Raw genomic sequence first — 14,164 nt, forward strand, 5'->3', positions numbered from 1 at the left:
ACTTTTATGCGTACTTATATCCTTTTTCAACAACGAGGTTTAACTACATCGGCCAATACTCTGTCGTCAAAGCGCATCTTCCGGCTCGCCGATACTTTGCAGCCACTTCTTGTCAATAAGCAAATCCAACAGGATAACTTGAAGATACTGGCAACGAATCATGGTCAAAGGAGTCCAGCAATCCAAGCAGCCACCAGTCAGCTTATTATTACACTGAAGTGCTATGACCCGACCCGTCTAGCAATTAGTTGGGGGATGGTTGACTGTGTCAGCGCGTCAGACGTGGCACCTAATCTTGCTTAGCCATGTCACATGTGTGACACTCACAGCAAACAATGATGACTTACTCGTCGGTGAGCGACAACAGACAGCATTGATTGACCACGCGTTGCAGGTTGGCCAGAGGTCCCACGTCAGAGTGGAGAGTAAGACAGGATCAGACGCAGGGATGAGGCGCCAACAAAATGTTCGGGGATAACATTTTGTTGGGTGCTGGTAGACAGTCTATGGGTTGCCTTTATGGAGCCAACGGTCCCAACGTCAGCGTTCTCAAATCTCACGTCTTGCGACATGAGTTATTCGCCTCCCGACATTGAACAATCATCTCGAATAACGCCGTTTGTACCTGTACCCTTCCAGTAGCCCTACGATAGAATGGCGCATACGTCCGGCATTACGCCTTTATATCAGGTTTTCAAACCACCGTTCACCATCGAATCGCCCGGATACGAGAAAAAGGCGAATGAAACTATTCCTCGCCGACACCCAAGGGCTCGCGATGGCCTGGTTGAACGCCCATCAGAAGATGTCCGCACTGTTTTCGACATCATTCGCCGCAGCGCACGACTGTTCCCTGAAAGCAATGCTGTTGGTTCTAGAAAGCTGGTCCAGCTCCACAAAGGAACACATGAAGTCGAAAAGAAAGTAGACGGCAAGGTCCAGAAAGTGGAAAAGGAATGGACATACTTCGAGTTGTCTGGCTTTTCTTTCTTGACATACAAGCAGTATGAGAAGCACTGTCTTGAAGTCGGCTCAGGCCTACGAAAGTTGGGACTTGGGCGAGGTGATAAAGTGTTTCTATTCGGGTCCACGAGGTATGAACATCACCTCCAGAGCGTTTTGGTAGCATTCTGATCGGTTCGACTTAGTGCGCAATGGATCGCTATGTCGCATGCTTGTGCTACCCAATCCATGTCAATCATCACCGCTTACGACTCTCTTGGATCGAGCGGCCTTGAACACAGTCTCGTCCAAGCCCAAGCTGAGGCCATATACATCGACCCATATCTGCTCAAAACTGCTGCAGAGCCCCTCAAAAGGTCAAAGGTTCACACTTTGATCGTGAATGAAGCATCCATATTCGGCGGGTCAGAACTCCTGGAAGGGTTCCGGACCTCACATCCAAAGATCAAAGTGATTAGCTTCGATGATCTTTGTAAGGCTGGTGAGAGAGAAATGGTAGATCCCGTCTATCCCGAGCCCGATGACCTCTACTGTGTCATGTACACTTCAGGATCTGGGGGTGTTCCGAAAGGCGTACGCATTGCGCACCGAAATCTCATTGCAGGCAGTAAGATGACCTCCGTTTACTTCTCGTTACTCGGAGCTGATTTATGTTCTAGTTGCCGGTCTTTACACCTGCGTCTCTGACTGTGTCACTCATAACGACGTCTTGCTTGCATATCTTCCGCTTGCCCATGTCTTGGAAATGGCTCTCGAAAATCTCGGGTACTACTTTGGTGGTGCTGTTGGCTACGGCAATCCACGGACACTGTCTGATGCGTCTGTGAGAAACTGCGCTGGGGACATGCGTGAACTGGCGCCTACAATCATGCCCGGTGTTCCGCAGGTGTACGAGACTATTAGAAAAGGCGTCATGGCTCGACTCAACGCAAGCGTGCTTCTTCGAACCTTGTTCTGGCGTGCCTTTGCATACAAGAGTTTCATGGTCAAGCACAACTTACCTGGTGCTTGTCTACTTGACAGCATCGTTTTTGGCAAGGTTCGAGAGATGACTGGCGGCAGAATCAGGTTCCTCTTCAATGGTGGAAGCGCCATCTCTCTGTCGACGAAGCACTTCCTGTCCCTCGTTCTTGCTCCGATGTTTACAGGCTATGGTCTAACTGAAACCTGTGCAAACGGATCATTAGGATCCCCCCTTGAGTTCACCCTCCATTCCATCGGTACAGTCCCGGGATCCATCGAGGTCAAGTTGGTATCTGTCCCCGAATTCGGCTACTCTGCCGATACGAAGATACCGCAAGGTGAGATCTTGATCAAGGGCGGGGCCGTTATGTTGGGATACTATGAGAATGAGGAAGAAACCAGGAAAAGCTTTACTGAAGATGGTTGGTTCAAGACCGGAGATGTTGGCGAGTTCGATGCTGATGGCCATCTTCGCGTGATCGACCGCATCAAGAACCTGGTCAAGTTACTCAGTGGCGAGTACGTTGCCCTGGAGAAGCTGGAGGCTATCTATCGGGGTGTGCAGGGTATCACGAATGTCATGGTTTATGCCGACTCTGAGCACGCCCGACCTATCGCCGTCGTGATGCCTAACGAGACCTCTCTTCTTCATATGGCTCGCGAGATGGGCATTGATGAGCATATCATGCACAGTGATCTTAGGATTCAAGAGAGTCTGCTGAAGGATCTGCAAGCAGCTGGGAAACGAGGCGGTCTATCCAGTGCCGAGATTGTTGCTGGAATAGTTCTGACACCAGAGGAATGGACTCCAGCAAGCGTAGGTTCACCCATGATCCGACATTTGAATCTTTCTGACCTAATCACACAGGGCCTTGTCACCGCTACTCAAAAGCTTAACCGGCGGGCTATCAACACAAGATATAAGAGCGAGATCCATGAGGCACTCAAGAACGCCTGAATGCGTTTGTGTATGTTATGGATGAAACCAGATACGTAGCTCAGGAGACAAGCTTCCGGGAATGCTTGGTAGTTGTAATGTTGTTGTATATTGTCGGATCTCAACCCGTATGTTTGAAGGACTGTAGCCTGTGGTTTCGAACTACTAAACTATTATACCGGACTCTTTGACATGTGATTGTTACTATGGAATGGCTACCCCTACTGCAATGCTCGAGCAGATATGGAGAATGACGGGCCAAACCCCAGAAGTCATCCGGGAAACCCTGGCCACCAGACAAATTTGAGGTCAATGAAGTTCATGCCTGGGTTCATAACGCAGCACAATCCCGCCATGGAGCGTGAAATCCGATTCTGGCGCCAGTCGGTTCACTTGTGTGTCAGCCCATACTTCCTGGGCATGTGCACAAGATCCGAAATGACACAAGAACTGCTCCCGCGAGTACACTCGGTCCCTATCATTGAAACCCCATGGAGGGTCTGGGCGTCTGTTCGTACGCTCATACTCTTCAACGCGGAACTGACATCCCTTGCAATTCATGCCTCGCTCCACCCTGCCATTACTCAAATCATACCACGGAAACGCAGCAGCTGCCATATACCGGTAGCAAAAGTCATGTCTTATTTCGTCGTGTGATTGATCTTGCGGTTGATGTGAGAGGATCGACTTTGGGATTCTTCGAGAAGAGTCAAGAGATCTGAGCTTCTCAACAACAGGCTTGGCCTGTACAAGGTATCTGGGTCTCTTGACGCTAGGCCACGGCTGTAGAGAGTATTTGCCGTAGACCACTCGAAGTTTAGGCCCACACATCTTTTCAATCTCCTTGCTTGAGCTGTGCACTGCCTTCGCGAACACTTTGGGTACCGGGACGGGGAGAACGTGCAGGTCGACAGAGATTTGCAGGCAAGTGAAGCAGCATCGCTGGCAGGTAAGAAGATACAGGAATGTTGCAAACTTTCCGCAAAGCTCGCACTCATTGCTGACGAGCGTTTGGTAGAAATGGGCAATGGTGAAAAGATAACCTAGCTCTACCTTTAGCAGTGGTTTCAGTCCCTGAAGTCCATGCTTCACCACAGTTTGATACTCGCGTGATGCTGTCGTTATGCTGCGTGCACGGTTGTTGACGCGCCGAAAACGCAGATATGAAAGCATGTCAAGTTCTCGAAGTATCATGAGAGTCAACTCCTCGGGCAGTCGACTCAAGGTACCTAGGCCTGACGATGAGACGCTTTCCGGGGTGGACAGCAGAAATGGTGCATTCATCTTTCGCTCATCCGTCCGTACCAAGACCCTGTCGAATTCCCTCCTGTGGTATGTACAGGCGTCGATAATTGCGTCTCCATCCTCTCCGATATCCGTGTCAGCTGCCATTGCTGCTAATTTCAACAACGAGGGATGTTTGATGATAAAGTCTGAGGGTACGTGAAATGAACTTGGAAGTATTCGATCTGCAAGTGAGTCTAAGATGAAGTACAAGTGAAAGCGAAACTAGCGACACATATTGGGCCCACGATTTATTTATTATGTGACATTGCTAGGCTGTGCAGAAGTCACAAGCCGAAGCATTCAGGCTTTCCCCGCACTTGGGCTGATACCGGTCGTTGGGTGACTCTAGAGCTGTTTGCCTTTTCAGTCAGCCTTGGTCCTCAACGACCATACTTATTGGACCATGCACAGCCCAGGAGCGAATCAACATCATTAATATACGAGTGAGGAGCAATTGTAAATTCATGCTTCCATATGAGACAAGAACTTATTTCTGCCTCATGAGTGAACGGAATACGCTCGTTCCGTACTAGGGCTTACGACCATCCAGCTACGCCGTACAGCAAGGAACCCAACTGTGGTTACTGCCCAACAAATAGGACAAGGAAACGGTGTAAAATCACCAGCAAATTTCATTAGCTAGCATACAACTCTGCTTTTCCGTAATTTCAGAGGCCCCTCGAGTGAAAGGTCTCAGAGACTCATAGACCAAAGAAGCTTGTCTATCCCACCGCCGTCATACCGCTCAGGTATATGATATTCCAGTGGAGTCACAGCTTTGATCCCACTTCTATTCTCCTCCTTGATCTGCATAGCACTATCTCGTGACCTTTTCAGCTCATTAATGATACGTGACATGGTCTGAGCATCGTACAAACCCTCCCTTCTGTGTGAGGCGGCAAGCATCTGAGCAGCTCTTGTAGCCACCGAATCGTCTGAGCACTTGATTGCCAGTGCGAACAATGGAGCTACAATTCCAGTTTCCAGGGAGAAATTGCGCCGCGGAGTCTTAGTAGCACTGGGAGAGGCGTTAGCCTGTATAGTATGCTTGAGTAAAGTCTCAGCCAGATCAAGTATGTGATGAGCGGTTGGATTCGGCGAAGCACCAAACACGCCGTGATCTTGAGGGAACTTTGATCGTAATATCATCTGGCAGACGTGGAAGTGAACCAGAAGTGTTCGAATACCGTGCAAAGTTTGGTTATCGTGTTGATCTTTGTTCTCGAATTCGTTAATGCCTTCGATCCAGGCATTGTAAGCCTGTTCCAAAGAAGACCTCTCTTCCAATATGTCCAAGCTCAGCGACTCTTTCGTTTCCTGATAGAATTCGACGTTCTTGTTGACAAAATGATACAACCATGCTTGAAGTTTAACTAGTCGTTGCTGAGCATCTTCCAGCCCTAAGAAGCCTGTCCGTGGCGTCAACAAACCATGATCTGGCTCTTCATATATGTACTCTGGCGAAGCAAGGATTGGTATGCGGTCGTCTTCGAAGAAACTGGCTTGCATGTCCAGGCGCTCGAAAATGGTGGTCAATCTCTCGATGCCCTTGGACTCATCGGTAACCTTTTCACCTTGAGTAGACACCAGCAGCTTGAGGCCGTTGCTGAGATGTTGGAGTGCTGCACTGCGGTCGCCGATGGCGCTTTCGCAGCAATAGAACAAAATGCAACAGACCAAAGCAGTCTTTGTAGTGCCATCTGATGGTTGGCCTATCCGCTTTCCCAGTGATCGTAGAGCTTTACCGTATAGACTCAAGGTTTCGGGACTGGCTACCGATGCTCTGTCAGGACTTGAAGATATGTAGTCTAGGTGGAGTGAGCTCATTGCAACCAGGGCCTGCCGCACCACTAGATCTTTGTGTCCAGCCTGGAGCACAGTCTGAGACCAGAAGTCCGATGCCAGAAACCCCGAGATATCCCCTGATCCTTGGACACAGAAGTAGTGGAGCAGTCTCCGGTCCTTCTGGCTTCCGGGAATCTTGAATGGGATGGAGTAGCTGGCGATGGGCAAGAGAGCTGATGATCCTGATGTCATAGCTGGGCTGTATTCACTCTCTGAAGAGGCCGATGCAGCACCGAAGTCACATATCCATCCAGACCGAAGACATTTCGCGCAACTCGGCTTACTCTCATCACACTTTATCCTTCTTTTGCTGCTGGGATGTTAGTTACTTGTCTCCCATTTCCTTCTCGAATGTAAAGACCATTGGTATCAGGAAATGTGAAGTATACTGACCGGCATGTTTGGCACCCTGTTCGCCTCCTTGGACCACTACTTCTCGTCCTCTTCGGAACAGCCAGTGCATCTCGCGAGGACATTGTTCGGTGTTTCATTGTTCCCCGACTTGGACGCTCGGTGGAACTGTAGGAAATGAGCCGTAAGCACTAGCAAGCGAAGCCACTAGGGGGCTTGCCTGTCTCACCCTGCCATTTGCTAGCGCCCGAGACCCCGAGAAGTCCGCTAATTCCATAGGCGATATACAGAAGATGGATATACTAAGAAAACAAAAGTCTCACAATATCACAGTGCGATTGGTCTCAGCGTATGCTGGAACCAGTGTAAGATTACCTATCCTATCGTGCTCGAAAGATTATATCTTATCAGTTGCTTCATTCCGTTTTAGCCGGATATTATGGATCCTTTGATCCTTCCGAATCTCAGCTAAACCTCTTGCAGTGATTCAAGGAGGCCTCATCACAACACGTGACACTTCTTGCAATCGAATTGGTCACAGTTTTGTCTCTGCCATAGAAACAATGGCCATGGCTCGTTGAATTCAGCAAAATGCTCAACATGGAACAATCAGGCGTCAGAACAAGCAGCCAAGAGATATCTGCATCTCCAGCGCCGCAAAGTCATGAGATTGAACTTGAGACAGTAAAAAAAGCCAAGGAGAATTCATCGTCGAAACATGCGGAAGCGTTGCAAGTTGATCAAGGCAGGCAGCCGAAGCAGAAAAAGTCCGTGGCCTTCAAATTGGCTTTCGTAGGTTTGTCTGCTACACTGTTCGTATTCCAAATAGATGCAACAGCACTTGGCATTGCATTACCGGTAAGATCACCTTCATCTTTCGTACTCCTCTCATCGTCGCTTTTGTACTGATATTGGCACCAGACAATAGCCAATGACCTCAGAGGCTCGAGTCTAGAATCCTTCTGGGCCAATCTATCCTATACACTATGCGGCCTTGTGATGCAACCGCTGTGGGCAAGCATATCAGACGCATTCGGCCGAAAACCACCGCTCTACGTCTGCATTGGACTATTCTTTATTGGGTCAATTACCTTTGCTGTTGCTCAGAACATGAAGACCATAATCGTGGGCCGTGTACTCCAGGGTTTTGGCGGCGGTGGCATCGATGTTCTTATTCAAGTCATCCTCGGCGACATGACAACACTCGAGGAACGATCAAAATATCTGGGCTTAATGGGGATCCCAAATGCAGTGGGCAATATTCTTGGACCATCTGTGGGAGCTTTATTCTCTACGTACGTCACTTGGCGATGGATCGGATGGATCAATCTCCCCATTCTTGGGATTGGAACCCCCTTGGTGTACTTCTTTCTCAAGTTACGGCCTGTCACGATGGACGCATCGCTTGCCAGCAACATCGAACGCCTTGACTGGATTGGAATGGGTCTTGTTGTCTCTGGCATCACAGTCTTTGTGTTGCCGCTAAGTTGGGCTGGCTCCTTGTTTCCATGGGCCGCATGGGAGACCTTGGTTCCAATGATTCTGGGGTTCTTGGTGCTTGTCGCTTTCGTCTTTTACGAAGCGAAGCCTGCAGCACCAATCATGCCTCATCGGCTGTTCCACTCCATCACTGCCAACATGACATTGCTTGGAGGGTTCATTCATGGAGCCATCCTTGTTTCGTTACTTCAGTATCTGCCTCTGATTTATCAAGCTGTGTATCTGGAAACGCCAATCAAGTCAGCTGTCTTCCTGCTGCCAACCTCCATCATTAGCGTGTTCATCGCAGTAATCTCTATGATGATGGTGCCATTGTTTGGAGGCTATACCTGGCTACTGAGGCTCTCGTGGGCCTTGTTGGCTCTGGGTACCGGAATCCTGGCAATCCTCAATCTCAGTTCGCCTTCATCGATGCTCTATGGACTTCCTGTGATATGGGGAACAGGCGTTGCTCTTCTTCGACTCAATCTTCTACCGATGCAAGCCAGCGTCAAAAACGTCGACGACACAGGCGTTGCAATCGGGCAATTCTCCACGATTCGTATGTTTGGAGGTTTGATCGGTTTGACCATCGCCTCTGCAATATTCAACACTGTCTTTGCAAAGTCTATCACCTCTAGCTCGCTGCAACTTACAGGGCCTCTGGCACCTTTAGAGGACGCTTCAAAAGCCGTTGCCTTCATCAAAGAACTCGGGTCTTTGAAAATTTCTCAAGGAACACTTGATGAGCTATTAAGAGTCTACCTCTAATGTTTCCGCACAATCTTCTACACAATGACAGGATTGAGTGCTTTGGGACTGCTGACGTCAGTGTTTCTTGAGGAGATTGACCTCAAGAGTCAAGGCCGTGGCAGTCAGCGCTTCGAAGACTAAGACATGAGGCAATTACCATCAAATGACTACTTGCAGAAGAGACAACGCCTATCCTAATCCTTCTTACATCTCGACAATGACCCCCGTTTTAGAAAGACAATTCTTATATGATTCAATAATGATAGACGTAATTCTAGATAAATAATTGTAATTCCAAAGCATTCCCGAACCTGATTATCTGAAAGTTCCATCCAACTCCTTCTCGCAGGCATCAGATCTAGTCATGATCGATGCGGATGACGACCTTGACAAAGTGCTTCTGCTCCTTCAGCTTCCTATAAGCCTCCTTGGCATCTATCAGCTCAAAGACATTGTCATCATATGCAGGTTTGAGCTTCTTCTCATCAATGTATCGCACAAGATCCTTGTACTGATTATGGCTACCCATAAGGAACCCACGAATAGTGCACGTGAACATGAGAGCCCCCATCATGGAAACAGGTTCGGTGTTTTGCGCAACAGCGCCAACGACTTGGATAGACCCATAAGGACGCACTGCTTCGAGTGACTGCTTGAGTGTCTCATCACCGCCGATATCTACGATCATATCGAAACCTACTCCGTTAGGTGTCAAAGATCGGGCCTCTTTGCCCCAGGAAGTAGCATTCTCGCGGTAGTTGACAACGTGAGTTGCACCAAGCTTTTTCAACTTCTCCGCCTTCTCCTGAGATGAAGTAGTCGCCACGACAGTGAGCCCAAAGGACGATGCGAGTTGCAGGGTCGCCACACTGACGCCTCCAGTTCCCTGAACCAGGATCCAGGTTTGTGGTCCAATTTTGTCTCTGCCTAGCTTAGAGAGAGCATTCCACGCTGTGATCCAGGTGACGGGGAGAGTGGCAGCCTGAAGCCAATCGAGAGACTGCGGCGCATGAACAAGGGCACTTTCCGAGAAAACTCCATGGGTACGAAGCGTTCCTCTGGTCCCCAGGCCGAGCATGGTCGGTACATCTGACATGCTAACATCAGCATCGTTGCCTCTCTCCATCACCACGTCTGGTGCAGGGAAAGTGATGACTCGGTCGCCAAGTTTGTAGTCTTTAACGGCGGAACCAACAGCTTCGACTGATCCTGCTCCGTCACATAGAGGTATCATTGGTGGAGTTATGGGACCGAATTGCTAAACTTTGTCAGTAGATGTCGACGTCGACGACTTTCGCTATCTAGATACGTACGGCGGATGCAGCAATGACAAGGTCTCGATAGTTAAGACTGGCCGCTTGGAGTTTGACTAAAACATCATTTGGACCGAGCTCATCTTGAGGCGGAATGGGCACTTTGGTCTCATACTTGAGTGACGTCTCAAAGCCCTGCTGGTCGTTGAGAATCCACTGCCTTGCCATCATGGGATGGGCTGTTCTGAGGTTCGGGATATGAGGAGTTGAGATGTTGTTATTAGGATGATGAAGTATGTGGTGAAGTTCGACAGATGTTCTTATGTTTAAATATTTGATTGCTGATAGATGCATTCCTTTTCTACTGTTGACTCAGCCAGCGGAGAGTTGCGGATCTGCGGGGCGTGATAATAAAGCAACCCGCAAGCAAGAGCGGAACAATCCACTAAACTTACATCACACGGATCTCCTCCCTTACCCTACCTAGTGATTAAGATTTGTCGAGGGCTGGTCCGAAATTCCGTGACCCTTCTCATCTTACCCTGAACGTTCAGATTTCCATCTTGCCATCCTGTCGGGACCAATATCGAGTTCCATCATACATAACGCAAAGTCGTCAATATCTCCGGGTCCCATATCCGCCATGACCTTTTCATGATCATTCCTGCACATAAAGCCTATGTTGCTGTCCGCACACATCTTTGTCCAAGTGAACGCCGACGTCGCTTCCCAAAGCCCCTTTCTCGTAGTGATGGGTAAGGTCCCGTAACAGGGACCACATTCAGTCTTCAGCAGCTCATAGCCTGATTGAAGGCCCATGGATACACACCATGTCCTTCGAACAGACTCTGACAGTACCCACGAATGCCAGAGGAGCTGCTCAGGCGAGAACTGGCCCAGGAGCAGCGGTAAGGTGAAATATTGAGGGCTTACATCCGTGAGATGGTTCTTGATAATCATATCTCCGTTGTTTGTGGCCTCGAGAGCTTTATTCATCATTTCTTTTGTCCAATCCTCTAGGGTCTGAAGATGCTGCTCCGCTTTGTGACGTTGGCGGAGATCACCGTCCAGCAGTCGAATCGTGCAATAAACCAGGAGTGCTTGCACACGACTTAGGCTTTTCAGAATATCCCCAGCTGTGTTTTTGTCGCCCTCAGACACCAATAACCTCTCGGCCTTCAGCTCTGCAATCCGGAGCACCATCTCACTGGTCTCCGGTGTCCTTGACAAATATGAGGACAGTGTTGTGAAAGCATCGCTGATGCAGTTGGGGAGACTATTTCTGTAAAGCTCATGATGCACGAAGACATTACTTCCGCTTTTTGTCCAATCGTCCAGCCAGTCTCTAGTTTGGTATAGAAGCCCCCGGATCATGTCCGTCGTTAGATGCGCCCTATTTGACTCTCGAATTGGAACTACCTTCCAAGATTCCGGATCAAGGAACCAAGCCACTTTCAGGTCATCTAAAGAGATAGTACCCGGAGTGTTATGATGGTTCATCTGACTGTCCACTCCTATGTCTACCAGCTCAGGCCAACCGCCGTCGTCTTGGCCTGACTGCAACAACTGCGCCTCTGGCAAGGCTGCCAACGGGGAAGCTTGCCCCCCGCAGTTCTGTGTAGCTTGGTAGACAAAAGTATTGGGTAAAGGCTCATAGAGACAGTCCAAGCCGCGAAGGTCACAACGGCGGCATTTGGGCTGCTGCTTGGTGCACTTCCTCTTGGAGGATTGACAGGCCTTGCAGGCTTTCACCTCGTATCGATTCAATCCTATGCGGCTCGTCGCTGGTTCCATGGGGGGGGTTTTGCTGATTCTCTGCTATGGTAAGCGCATGGTTGTTTGCGGATGGTGAGGCCTGCTTAGAGAACGACTGCTGATGACATGCTGCTCCTTACGGTTAGTCTTCCGCTGTTTGTCTCCACCAGCTGATTAATGAGATTTGCAAGCCGTGAACCTGACTTGCCTGTATGTTCAGCCGATAACACATCATGAACAATGGTACCAACTAATTGTCCGTTTAATCTCACGGTAGCGGTGATTCACTAAGTGGTGTCGTCTCGAAATTGCCAGTGGTCCGAATACCAAAACATATGTTTTTATTCCGCGACCAGCATCAACCAAGTGACAGCCCCTCGCAAACAAGTGGAACGGTCTCTCATACCAATGCTCGTAAGCTTGAGTCAAAGGCACAATGGTTTGAGTAGTTCCCCGAGCTGCGAAGCATGACCAAAGCCTCCCAGGTACGGAACAGTATAGATACGACCAGCCAGAACGAGATAACGACAAGATGAGCTTCTCCAAATCGAATCCTACAACGATTTCGAAAGCTGGCATGACAGACAAAGCGCGCTCATAGGACAAGTAGACACTAATAGAGGAAGCATCATCCTCCTGCACAACTCACTGTCCCAAAGAGCGGACTTTGAGTTTGCAGCTTTTCAACATGAACAACCCAGAAAGAAAGAAACAGACGGCAAGTCTAGTGATTCCGAGAGAACTTTTCTTCTTCCTGGATGGCCATGAAAGATTGAAGAGCATTCGTGGACAGCGGATGAGTGTTACTATGTGGAATATACCATCACGAAGGTCTTGTCGCCCCCCATCAAGAGGCTTTCCCTTGAGGAATTCGATGCGATTCTGAACCAAATTTAGAAACCGAAGTGAGCTCGACCGCGATAGTTTTGGGACATGAAGGTTTGATAAGACACATGAAAACAATTGATAGCGCAGAACAGCCGCTGCTGGCGACAGAAACGAAGAGTTGTGTACATGTAGGTTTTGTATTGGGAAGCATCTCCTCACGCCTGAGGGGGGTACAAGAGTCATGTTCTAGGCTTTGCTCCTATCAGCCTTACGCTGTAGCAAGGCAAATACAAGACCGAAGTCTATATCGGGTAGTTCTGTCAGCTAAGCCCTAAAGTGCAACAGCAATTGCCAAAGCCACAAGGCCTGTCCAAGGCTTAAGGCTCCCAGCCGCGTCAACAATTACTGGGGGCTCTGTCGCCGTCCCTGCAATCCCACTAACAGTTGTAGTACCACCCATACATGCACCAGCATTGCAAGTGGCTATTGGTTGTTAATGCGATGTCGCCAGGCCAGGTGTTGGATCAGGTTGAGAGGTTTCAAAACTTGAAGCCATCAGTGATTGCTGTGAGATTGAGCTCGACTGAGTAACTTGAGTGGTGACAGAAGCAGGGACAGAGCAAGCAGTCGGAGTAACCAGTGATCCCCCTCCATTAAAAGGGTTGTACCCGAGACATTGGGCGTACTGTGCAGCACAGCTGGCCATATTGGCGTCTGGTGCGGTACGACAGGTATTATAGTCGTCGTTACACTCAGTAACACAGTCGTATGTTTCAGGTATACTGGTGTCTGTACTAACAGCAGGAGTCGTGGTGTCAATACCAATAGGAGAAGATGAACTACCGCCATACGCGGGTGCTGAAGAGCTGGAAGCTCTTGAGAGCGTGTTGATAACAGCGGTCGACTCGACAGCTGCCGTGTTTGAGGCCCCTGTAGCGCCTCTGGAACATGCTGTCGGGGCTGTGATTGAGTTTGAGCCCAGGAATGGATTGAATCCCAGACATCTTTCGTAGTCCTCCGCACAAAATGCTTGACTGGCATTCGGCTCAACTCGGCATGAGTTATACGCATCAGTGCATGCAGTTGCGCACTCATCGCGCTTGTACAGGCGCGCAGAAGCCAAGCCGGCAAGGACAGCAAAGAAAGCGACAGTGGACTTCATTATGTCATGAAATTGGACTTAAGAGAGGAAAGCGAGTGGCAGTGGAGAGGGGTGGTGGAATGTGCGGAAAGTAGATCTTGAGGAGATCTGTACTTATGTTCAATTCATGTCAATGTTACTCAATTGGTCGCATCTGGTCGAGTGGAGGATACCGAACTGCTTTGTGGCATTGATTTGTTCTGTTTCTCAGCTACTAGCATCCGAGACATGGTTCTCATTCATGCCGTTTGCGTCTTATGCTATCGGCAATCTTCGATTGGATGCAGCTAACCGCTTGAGAGAGTTATAAGTCGAGTGGCACAATTGAAATCGATGCTAGCCAATTGCAGACCTGTCCCGTTGGACATGATGATTTTGATTTGGCTGTTTTCGGTTACTGAAACGACGCCACTAACAATTCCAGACGCACAGCGGAAGTCACATCTTTGCTTTCAAATACAAATCTTTCGTTGTTACAGTAATAAATAGTTCAGGTTCTAGACTGCTCGGCACGGTGCAGTGTTGTGAGGAAATATCGGGTCTTGTCTGGGTCACCAAGCCCATCGAACGCCCGAGCAGCTGCCACGCAAGTCACGAATGACAAAGTCC

The 14,164-nt window shown here is 49.1% G+C and overlaps 6 protein-coding genes across 6 annotated transcripts; 2 read left to right on the forward strand and 4 right to left on the reverse strand.

Moving 5' to 3' along the window:
• Positions 1-654: 654 nt before the first annotated feature.
• FSUBG_2848 (long-chain-fatty-acid ligase) lies at positions 655-2,884 on the forward strand (the record flags this gene model as incomplete). The annotated part of the gene is made up of 4 exons (XM_036680665.1): positions 655-1,094; positions 1,149-1,570; positions 1,623-2,743; positions 2,795-2,884. The coding sequence occupies 4 exons, from the start codon at positions 655-657 to the stop codon at positions 2,882-2,884; spliced, it is 2,073 nt and encodes a 690-aa protein (XP_036541436.1).
• Positions 2,885-3,172: 288 nt separating this feature from the next.
• On the reverse strand, positions 3,173-4,255 carry FSUBG_2849 (uncharacterized protein; the record flags this gene model as incomplete). Its single annotated transcript, XM_036680666.1, has 1 exon — positions 3,173-4,255. The coding sequence occupies one exon, from the start codon at positions 4,253-4,255 to the stop codon at positions 3,173-3,175; it is 1,083 nt and encodes a 360-aa protein (XP_036541437.1).
• A 588-nt stretch (positions 4,256-4,843) lies between these two features.
• On the reverse strand, positions 4,844-6,187 carry FSUBG_2850 (transcriptional regulatory; the record flags this gene model as incomplete). The annotated part of the gene is made up of 1 exon (XM_036680668.1): positions 4,844-6,187. One exon carries the CDS (start codon positions 6,185-6,187, stop codon positions 4,844-4,846), a length of 1,344 nt encoding a protein of 447 aa, XP_036541438.1.
• A 1,158-nt stretch (positions 6,188-7,345) lies between these two features.
• Positions 7,346-8,596, forward strand: FSUBG_2851 (major facilitator superfamily transporter; the record flags this gene model as incomplete). Its single annotated transcript, XM_036680669.1, has 1 exon — positions 7,346-8,596. One exon carries the CDS (start codon positions 7,346-7,348, stop codon positions 8,594-8,596), a length of 1,251 nt encoding a protein of 416 aa, XP_036541439.1.
• Positions 8,597-8,936: 340 nt separating this feature from the next.
• Positions 8,937-11,205, reverse strand: FSUBG_2852 (alcohol dehydrogenase; the record flags this gene model as incomplete). The annotated part of the gene is made up of 4 exons (XM_036680670.1): positions 8,937-9,836; positions 9,892-10,075; positions 10,287-10,310; positions 10,373-11,205. The coding sequence occupies 4 exons, from the start codon at positions 11,203-11,205 to the stop codon at positions 8,937-8,939; spliced, it is 1,941 nt and encodes a 646-aa protein (XP_036541440.1).
• Positions 11,206-12,907: 1,702 nt separating this feature from the next.
• On the reverse strand, positions 12,908-13,576 carry FSUBG_2853 (uncharacterized protein; the record flags this gene model as incomplete). The annotated part of the gene is made up of 1 exon (XM_036680671.1): positions 12,908-13,576. One exon carries the CDS (start codon positions 13,574-13,576, stop codon positions 12,908-12,910), a length of 669 nt encoding a protein of 222 aa, XP_036541441.1.
• Between the last annotated feature and the right edge of the window lie 588 nt (positions 13,577-14,164).

The sequence above is a fragment of the Fusarium subglutinans genome, assembly GCF_013396075.1.
Source record: "Fusarium subglutinans strain NRRL 66333 chromosome Unknown NRRL66333_c0000026, whole genome shotgun sequence".
In the NCBI taxonomy this organism is placed as follows: domain Eukaryota; kingdom Fungi; phylum Ascomycota; class Sordariomycetes; order Hypocreales; family Nectriaceae; genus Fusarium; species Fusarium subglutinans.